Source organism: Myotis davidii, unplaced genomic scaffold, assembly GCF_000327345.1.
Source record: "Myotis davidii unplaced genomic scaffold, ASM32734v1 scaffold268, whole genome shotgun sequence".
NCBI lineage: Eukaryota > Metazoa > Chordata > Mammalia > Chiroptera > Vespertilionidae > Myotis > Myotis davidii.
In genome coordinates, this window is record NW_006383015.1 from 6,320,486 (window position 1) to 6,331,163 (window position 10,678).

Sequence of the window (10,678 nt, forward strand, 5' to 3'; positions counted from 1 at the left end):
GGGGGGGGGAGTCTTATAAAAGATCATTTTCTCCTCTGGGGATTTAACCAGGAACATTCGGCTCGCTGAATCCGAGCAAAAATGGTTAACAAGTGGGCATAGCAGATATTTGCCAAACAGGAACTAGAAAAACAACAGGTCACCGGGCTGCAACGACAGCAGGAGAAGGAGGGCACATAGGATGCAGGAGCACAACCAGTCATAATCATCTCCCCTGGCTCCCTGCCCCCTCTTCCTAGGCTCTCTGCCCTCCCCGTCCCTAAATAACGTATATATTTATCCAGCAACTGCCAACCTGCCTGTAGTCAAACTTCCCTGAAATATTTTTAAATGCGTGTTTTTAAGCGGGTGCGGAGGGCTTGCTTTCCAGCCTCGGAGGGGGAGCTGCGGGCTGTGCGCGGCCTCGGCAGTGGCGGCGGTGGCGGCGGTGGTGGCGGCGGAGGTGGGGAGGACCGGGCGGCCCGGGAGTGCCCCCAGCCCAGGCTGGCCCTCACCTGGTTTGCCGCCACAGGAAGGTCTGGATGGGCAAGGGGATGCCGCGGCCGCCGTCCTGCTCCTGGCCCTCAGAGCTCTTCCTCTTCACCATGATGGTGGCTCCTGGGAGTCTTACTGCGGGGCCCAGCGTTGGCTCCTCAGCGGCTGCCTCCTCTTCCTCCTCCTCCTCCTCCCGTGGTTCTCCCCAACTCTCATCCCCTCCTTCCCTGAGGCAGAGCCGGCTCTCCCCGCCCCATCCCGCGTCCCTCTACCCTCCGCCCCTCCCCTTGCGTGGAACGCGGCTGCGGGAGGCGGGGAGGGCGGAGGAGCAGGAGCAAGGGGTGGGGGAAGAAGGGCTGAGGAGCTGTTCGCCTCTCCCCTTCCCGCTGCTCCCTGCTTTCAGCACCTCCCACTGTGGACAGCGGCTGTGCCCTCGGGCCCTAAGGCTGAGGAGAGCAGGGTGCTGGTTGAGCAGCAGGGGGGTGGGGGGGGTGGCCAAAAGGATCTATGCACCACGTTGTGCCAGGTCCCCTGCCCGGCCTCTTCAGCGCCCCGGGATTCGCTTCCTTCCCTTAGAGCTGCACCCCAGGAGTATCCCCTGTCCTGCTCAAGGTCTGGGGAGCAGGTGCTTTGGAGCACCGCAGAGCAGTCACTAAGCCTGGCATCATTCGCACCTCCAGCAAGGAGGTCAGGAGTCTACCCTTGGGCTTAGCAGAAAGAGCACATGAAAATTATTAGAAGTGCAACCCAGAAAGGGAGCAAGCTTGGCAAGATAGGAAGCTTGAAATGTTCCTGATGTGAGAATTCATTTTAAAATGGTAACCATAAAAAATTAACCTTGCTTGTTTAGCCAAACTGTCCCCAAACTAACAAGTTGTATATATTAGTTAATGACAACTTGAGAAAGAACATTTGAATCATGCTGTTAGGAACTGAGGTTTATTCTAACCCATCAGTGCACTTGGGTGATCCTATCCATCCATGGATAGCTGCCATTTCCCTTCAGTTATCACAGTCAAGTGCCTATGTAGTTCATAGGGGTGTTTCTGTTAGGTATTTTATCTAGCAGTAAACAAGTAGGGGTGGGTAAAGTGAAGGGGTCTGAGTAGAAAACCCTTGCTGTGAATCCAACTACCTTCAAACAAACAGTCATATACCTTTTTGAACAAAGATACTGCTGCAGCCTATGAAATAAAGACTCGGACACTGGGGAAGCAAAATCTTCATTTCCATTTACGGGGGATTGATATGACAGAAATGCAGAGTTCACTTGAAATAGCCAAGAGTTTTAGATGGGAACACAAGCCTGGAGATTAGAAAAATATTCCATGAAAACCTGAATGTATTACGAAATCAATAACCAATGACAAAAAATTTGAGAAATAAAAAATGCTCAATCTTATCAATAATCTGGGAAAACCACAGAAGAAATGCAGTGATGATAACAACCATTTCAAGATCCTTAAAAGCAAGAACCTTGGGACCTAACTACCTGGTTCAAATACCAGCATGGCTACTCACAAGACATGTAACATCAAAAATACCACTTATCTCAAATTAAAAAAACTGTGGCACATCTACACAATGGGATACTAGGCTGCTGTAAAAAAGAAGAAACTCTTACCATTTGCAACAGCATGGATGGACCCAGAGAGCATCATGCCAAGCGAAATAAGCCAGTTGGAGAAAGATAAATATCACATGATTTCACTCAATTGTGGAATATAATGAACAACATAAACTGATGAGGAAAAATAGAGCCAGAGGGGGGAAAATATTTTAGAGTATAATAGAAGTAATCCTATTATTTGCAGATTTTTTAATGTTTCCTACAGCTTTTGTGAAATCATACCATGTTAGTACAGTTTTGGTAATATTATTATACTTAAAATCCTTTTTTTTTCTTGAAATGTTAATGTTTATTGCATGCAATATTATTATATTTAAGATCGTTTTTCTTGAAAAAATAAACAAATAAAATGGTAATTACTTTTAAAAAAAGAAAGAAAATACCACTTATCTCTAGGAGTCAGTATCTTCACCTAAGAAATGAGAAAAATAAGAGAAGATATTTTTGTAAGGTTGCTGTAAGCCTTAAATGGGTCAATATATTTTCTAGTTAAAACTGTTTCATAACAAATGATCAGTGCAAATCTTAGAGGCATAAAACAACCATTTTATTGTGCTCATGACTTGTGAGTCAGGCACATGGTATGGCTCATCAGGGTAGTTCCCATTTAGAGTCTCATGCAGTTATCATTAGCTGTGAGTTGGGACTGTAGTTATTTGAAGACCTGAATGGTCTGCATGACCCAGATGGTTCAATCATATGGATGACAGTAGGTGTTGCCTGACAGCTGGGTGTGCAACTCAGGCTGTCCACTGGAGCAATACACATGGCCTATCCGGGCAGACTCGGGGGGGTTACAGCTCACTTCACCCAGAGACAGATTCCTTCAGAACGAGGTACAAGCTGCACAGCCTTTTCTCATCTAGCCTCAAAAGCTATGCAGCAAATTTCTGCTTCAGCCTATTGGTTATAAGTCATTAAGATTCTTCCAGAGTCAAGAGGAAGCAACATAGATCTTCCCTCTCAAGGGGAAGAGTGTCAATTTGCAGACATATTTTAAAATATCCATGAAATAGGTAAAACACTTGGAAGAGTGCCTGTTCTAGTTTGTCATTAGTACTATTCTTTTGACGTATGACTTAGCCTTTTAGCTTTTTAAATGAACTCTTCTGTAGCTCCGTCTTCCTCATCATTTTGTCTCAATTTTGTAATCCAAAATGCTTCATGGAGTGGCACTGAGGAAGATGGACAAACAAGGGTTCTGGTAATTCTCATTTACATTTAGGTTTTTTTTCTTTTCCACTTGACATCTTGTTAGAACTTGTTAGTCAATAAATCCCTGAAGCACAGGGTGAAGTGACAGAGTTACAGAGGCTGGCAGAGGATGGCCTGGATGCTAGTTCCTGGCATCACTGGAGCGTTCATTTATTTGAAATCATAATACATGAATGGTCTGTCCCTTAATAGGTCAGATTTTTATTTTGACTTTACTTTCAATGGCTTCCCCAGAGGAATTCATACAAGCATTCTGATACCTACCAACTGGCTGACAGCTCTGTTTCAGGATTATAAGACCTTTTCTTCTAGAGAGTCAGGAAGACAAGAAGAAATATGTAGACTGTACTTCAGGTAGACCCCAATATCTAAAAGCCAATTTTTTTTGTCTTTTTCTTGCTTTCTATCCAATCACGTGTTTTCTGCTTAAGGAGAGAGAAAGCTTCATGATGCTGGAAGCCATATTTGCTGAGTCACCCTGTATTGATTTCTTTAACATTGGTGTGGCTGAAAATATTTTTAATCCTCAGCCTTTATTATTGTCCTATTATGATGTTGAAAATATATGTTTCCACTTTAGATTACATTGTAATAATGTAAGCTTTATTTTATTAAGATTAAAAATGCTAACCACCCCCTGTCATTCAGTTTAGTTTCCCCCCTTAAGTGTAGACAAAAATATTTTTTAAAAATCTTTCTTTATACCACCACTTGTTGACAGAATAGTGAGATTTATGTTTTCCTAGAGTCTAAGCCATTTCTGCACAGGAGCCAACTTAGAAAAAATAAAATTGTTTACTTTAAAAAATGTGTTTTTTTAAATGTGGAAATGCAATATCTGCACTTAAGTATTCTAATGACATTTTCTTATTCAGGAAGAGTTGAGCGTAATAGGCTGAATTTTCAAAAATTCTCTCATTAGCATGCCCTGCAGTATGTGATAATGAGCACTAGTGTGAGAAGAGAACGCAATGCTGGTCTCCTTAGGAACAGCCAGGGACAAACAGTCGGTTGCAGCACGACCTCCCTGCTGCTGTGTCGCGTTCACTCCTCGTTCCTTCTGTTCTCTGTGCCTGTGCCCTCTCCTAGGGCGGCAGCTTCTGTCCATGACTCAGTCATGTAGCAGCAGCACAAACCTCAGACCCCAGCCTGCCCTCAGCAGAGAGAGCTTTCTCTGTCCTGCATTGACAACAATTACTTCTCCCACCCAAACTGCACCAAGAGATCTGCTTCCAGAGAACCCAACAGTGTGATGTGGGCAAGCTCTTCCTCCCCAAGGAGGGGAGTTTGACCTGCAGGTGCATTTGCAACTTAAAATCTCATTAAACTCTGACAGCTCATAGTTTTCTCTTTCAAAAAAGGCAAGCAGTAACCACTGGTGGGATACCTTTTCCTTATTTTCAGCATAATCACTCTTATTGATGGAGCTGAGATCATACAAGCCTTCCCAGGTCCCTCTGGGTAATGTCCATGTCACACTGCACTTTTGCTTACAGACATATTAAGGCATCTTTTCTCTGTTTCCTGACTCATGGATTGAGACCTTTTACCTGATTAAGAAATAAACACATTTTCCTAGCCCTAGAGCTGACTAATTGAATTCTAGAAGATGTTGATCAGTTTCTCAAAACCAGTGATTCTCAGTCTGGTGATTAGAATCATAACAGCAGAACTTAAAAATGATTACTGTCTGGGTTCTATCTATGATCAATTAAATCAGAATCTTTGGGGGAATGGAGAAGCTTTTGAATATTTTTGCAAAGCTTTGCAGGAGACTGTAGTGTGCAAACTGGACGAAGAACCACTGTGCACTAATCAGATTGAAGTAAAAATACACACAATAGAAAATGCAGTTCAGGCCAAGAGGGAAACTGAACACATTAGAGGCAGGAGATAGCAATGATCTAACTTCTATTATTTTAATATAGAAAAGGTGACTACATAAAAGGTTGAAAAACAGAAAAAAATAACTTCATTGTCCTGTAAGTAGAGTTGGCCAAGCAAGTAGTTTTATCACCAGGAAAAGCAGAAACAAATGCCATGAAAGGAAATGCAATCTATTGCTTTTTATCTTCAAGCCTTTGATCAGCATTTGCCCTCATCCCAAATATATTTTACTAGAAGCCTGGTGCACAAAAATTTGTGCATGGCGGGGGTGGGGGGGGCGTCCCTCAGCCCAGCCTGTGCCCTCTCGCAGTCTGGAACACCTCGGGGGATGACCACCTGCTGGTTTGGGCCCACTCCTCAGGGGATTGGGCCTAAGCTGGCAGTCAGACATCCCTCTGGCAGCCGGGGAGCCCTTGGGGGATGTCCACTTGCCAGCGGGGAGCAGGCCTAAGCTGCAGTCGGACATCCTTAGTGCTGCTGAGGAGGCGGGAGAGGCTCCCACCACCACCGCTGTACTGGCAGCCATCAGCCTGGCTTGTGGCTGAGCAGAGCTCCTCCCATGTGAGAGCGCCCTGACCACCAGGGGGCAGCTCCTGCATTGAACGTCTGCCCCTTAGTGGTCAGTGTGTGTCATAGTGACCAGTCATTCCCAGTCTTTCTGCTGCTAGAGTCAGTTTGCATATTACCCTTTTACTATATAGGATAGAGGGCTGGTGCACGGGTGGAGGCTGGCTGGTTTGCCCTGAAGGGTGTCCTGGATCAGGGGGGGGGTCCTCACTGGGGTGCCTGGCCAGCCTGGGTGAGGGGCCGATGGCTGTTTGCAGCTGGTCACACCCCCTTCAGGGTGAGGGTGCCAACTGGGGTGCCTGGCCAGTCTGGGTGAAGGGCTGAGGGCCATTTTTAGGCTGGCCAAGCCTCCCCAGTGACAGAAGCTCCCAGCCTCTCTTTTTTTCCCCCTGGGATTTATTTACCTTCTATAATTGAAACTTTGTAGCCTGGGGCCAGGTCTTGGCTTCCTCCATCACCAGGGGCAACCCAAGCCTCCAGCTCCATGGCCACAGCAGGCTGAAAGCAGGTATCTGGGGATTATTTAGCTTCTATAATTGAAACTTTGTTGCTTTTGGAGCTCAGAGTCAGACCGCTGCAGGTGGGGAACCTTGGCTTCCTCCATCACTGGAGCAAGCAAGCCTCCTGCTCACTTCAGCTGCGTGGCTGCTGGTCGCCATCTTGGTTGGGTTAATTTGCATATCTCACTGATTAGCCAATGGGAAGTGTAGTGGAGGTATGGTCAATTACCATGTTTGTCTATTATTAGGTAAGATGATTGGTAATAATTAATGTTCTTTACCTCCCACAAGAAATAATTCAAAACCACTTTACCTACTTTTTAAATGTGCCCAATGTTATGTTAATACACACCTTTTAATGTTGTTTTGACCACTACATGCTAGTTTCCTTTCTCATTGTTTCCATGATTATATGTATGAATATATTTAATTATTTTTATATTCCTCCTCAAAATCACATAGATCTATATAGGTCTTTTTATAATGTAGAAAGGAAATAAAAATGCTCCATGAATCAGCCAGCATGGTTTATTTGAGGCTTATTGTGCTGCAAGAAACAGACCCATTCAGACCTATTCAGACATCTGTGCAGAGATGTGGGCAAGGTAAGGTATATAAAGGTCAAATCACTATGTTATACACTTGAAACTAATACAATATTGTATGCAACTATACTTTAATAAAAAGTTTAAAAAATAAAATAAAATTTTCAACAATTTGGAGCTAATCCCTAATCTTTAATTTAACCACATTTTACAAGTGTTGAAACTGAGGCACGGAAAAACTAAGTAAATTGCCTGAAGCAACATAACCAGGGAGCAGTAAGGCCAGGATGAGAAAGCTCAGGTTCTATGAGAGTTTCTTTCCAGGATCAGGTTGAATGTTTTATTTTAACAAACATTAAAGAGTAAATTTTAAATGTGTTTTAATATAAATAGCTAATGCCCTTGCTGGGAATGCAGCGTAGTTTAGTGGGAAAGGTGTTGGATTTCCAATCGTAGAAATCCATGTTATTCACTGTTCAATTAGTTCTATGAGTTCCTATTTTCTTAACATGAAATGGACATGATATTTACCTGATAGAGTTATTCTGAAGATTAAAGGAAGCAATGTATCAAAGCATGTAGGACATTGTAAAAGTAACTCTCAATGAATTTTGATTCTACATAAGCAATGAGAACCATAATTTGCCCTTATGTGTCTGTACATGGATTGCTGAAAATACTAAGCAGTGATGTGCAATTTAATTCTGCTTCTTGAGCTGGTTGTCATCAGTTTATAGCTACTAATTTATATGAGATATCATTAGTTTTTTGTTTGTTTGTTTTCAAGGAACTTAAGCTAAAAGACTGACTTAGCACACACATATCAATTATTCTTTGAGCCCTTACTTTAAAATGTATGTACTTCCTCCATTGTAAGCACCCCTTAGATTTAGAGATATTACCCAGAAGACATTTGTCCACTGAAGAAATACGTCAGCTATAAGAAAAAATATTCAATTCTTTAAAGGAATAATTTGGGAAATTTCCTTTCCGATATTGTTTGGATGATAGCCTAGAGAATTAGAAAAATACCACCACTTGGGAAATGGTTGCTGTGGGTTCATCTCATAGTTGTCATGACTGGGGTACCACAAATTGCTGAGGTAGCCATTGTTTCAGACACAAGAACACAGATTTTTTTCAAGTATCTTGTATAGAGAACACAGCACCCTGTGATTTAAACACCTTTGAGTATTATGCTAAATGAAATAATCCAGTCAGAGAAAGGCAAGTATCACAGGATCTCACACATATGTAGAATCTAATGAACAAAATAAACTGATGAACAAAATAGATCCAGAGACAGAGAATCATAGAATAGACTGTTGAATCTCAGAGGGAAGGTGGCGGGTGGGGATGGAAGGGGTCAATTGGGAATAAAAGGGGACATCTGTAATACTTTTGACAATAAATATAAATTTTTTAAATATATTTTATTGATTTTCCACAGAGAAGAAGGGAGAGGGACAGAGAGTCAGAAACATCGATGAGAGAGAAACATCGATCGGCTGCCCTCTGCACGCCCCGCAGTGGGGATGTGCCCGCAACCAAGGTACATGCCCCCGACCGGAATCGAACCTGGGACCCTCGAGTTCGCAGGCCGACGCTCTATCCACTGAGCCAAACCGGTTCGGCAACAATAAATATAAATTTAAAAATTAAGTAAACACCTTTGAAACAACAAAGGTGTTTTATCTTATTCTGTGATTTGTGCTATGCCACATATGGTAATTCTAATCTTCAATTTTCTAGCATATATTTTTAAACAAGTCAAAGAGGCTTCTTTCAATGTTTGCTTCTTTCACTGATATCACAGCTAAGCTCTTCCTCTTAAATGTATGGAGTTGACTCTATGAAACTTGGATGTCCCTCTAGAGATGGTTGGTGAGAAATGTGCTATAAAAAGGGAATGACATTGGATGTGGGTTTGAGGTTCAGAAGGAAGTATTCTACTTACGCCCCTATATTTAATGCACATTCTAAAAAGAGGGGAAGATACTCATTTTGCACTAATATTAAATATGATTTACTTTTTACTGGCAAAAATGTTTCTTGGCAAGCGTAGCTAAATGTCCCACCTCCTCTTGATTTTTTCTTGCTTTTCAGTAAGTTTGTTGCTGTGAATGTGCTTCTCTAATCAAGCATCATGTCCTTGCATGAGAATGATTCCTCTGATACCAGGAATTGAGAACACAGGTAATATGTCAGGGAAGAATTACAAACCCACTGTTAAGAGCCAGCCTTCAGACATAGATCCCACCTCTTCACTCTGGAGTCATTAGAAATTGAAAGCGAACAATTTTAAAATGGGTACATCGTAAAATGTAAAATATTAAGAGTGTGCTTATGTGCATGTACATGCAAACACAGGCATCAGATCAAAATAGACTATAATTCAAAGGCGATTATGTACAAATGATTGCATGATTGTGTAATGCATTAAAGTCTATCTAGAGAAGAAATCACCATAAATTACGTATCCAAAATTAATGTATGGTGATTTTCCAGTTGGCCCTGAAGGCAGAGGGTTTTAAATTCATCATCTCATCATCCACTACTCTTATAATGTGTAAATGAGAAAATTCAATAATTTTTATCTGGGATCCCAAATCACTCTGCAAATCTAATTGACTAAAATACATAAGTAAGAATTATTATCCTCGTTTTTGTGGCTGGAAGGTTTGGTTAAAAGATTTCATCTAAGACCAACAAATGAATAAGTAATGAAACAGACATTAATCACTTTAACTCCTGATTCTATTGAGCTGTTTTTTGTACTAACCAAAGCCTGTTTACTCTTTTGAAAAATGTATTCATTTATTTACTTATTTTTATTTATTATCTTTTTGTTGAAAGTCTTACAGATGTTCCTCTTTTTTTCCCAGTGACCCCCCTCCATCCTTAACTACCCCCCCAGCCTTCATCTGTCTATTGTCTGTGTCCATGAGTTATGCATAAACGCATATAAGTTCTTTAGTTAATCTCTTCCTGACCCTCCCTCCTTTCCCTCTGAGTTTCGTTGGTCTGTTCCATGCTTCTATGTCTCTGGATCATTTTTGTTCATTATATTCCTCATGTGAGTGAGATCATGTGATACTTGTCTTTCTCTAACTGGCTTATTTTGCTTAGCATAACACCCTCCAGGTCCCTATTATACAAGGAAATTAATATACTTATATCCATTTAGGAGCCAGAGTCAGAGTTAACAGCTGTGTGCCAGCAAGATAGCAAGTGCAGGCGCTTGTGAACCAATGGAAATAGAAAGCGGCTTTCAGAACCACCCATGGGAGTGATCAGGTACTCAGAGGTGCCTTTTCACTGTTGACAATGTTGACAAACCTTGTTTGCCTGGATGAAAAGCATTTCAAGAGGAAAGCATTTCTATTCCAAGTTCCCCAAGCTATGAGTGAGGACATTCTTATCAGAGTGCTTTTTCAGAGCTGGAGAAGGTATATATATATATAGCCAATAGCTCAATAATGTAATCCCCTCCCCACCTCATATGTAAGTGAAATGAAGTATACCGCCCAAGGTGCCAGCTCTATTTTTAACATCCACGGTTGTTCTGCTAAGTCACTGAATTATCTGTTCTAACACTTTGTAGCTTCCCATTTCTCACATTGGGCAGAATCCCGTCATACATTAACACAGTACAACATCCACTCCTGTGGCTTCTGTGACCTTTTTTCTTACTACCATTCCTTAAATGGCCAGTCCTTGGTATTTATGATCACCTTTTCTCCCTCTCCTCTCCTCTCCTCTTCTCTCTCTCTCTCTCTCTCTCTCTCTCTCTCTCTCTCACTGCTTGCTGCTTAAATATGGGAATCACACTAAGATTAATTTGGACTTTGTAGCTTCTC

The 10,678-nt window shown here is 42.0% G+C and overlaps 1 protein-coding gene across 1 annotated transcript in view; it reads right to left on the minus strand.

Annotated features, from left to right (window-relative positions):
- UNC80 (unc-80 homolog, NALCN activator) overlaps nucleotides 1–748 on the minus strand; it is a 207,940-nt gene extending 207,192 nt beyond the window's left edge. Inside the window, exon 1 of the mRNA XM_015558108.1 lies at nucleotides 495–748. Coding sequence (XP_015413594.1) covers nucleotides 495–586 — 92 coding nt within the window. The 5' untranslated portion in view covers nucleotides 587–748. The remainder of the gene's footprint in view (nucleotides 1–494) is intronic.
- Between the last annotated feature and the right edge of the window lie 9,930 nt (nucleotides 749–10,678).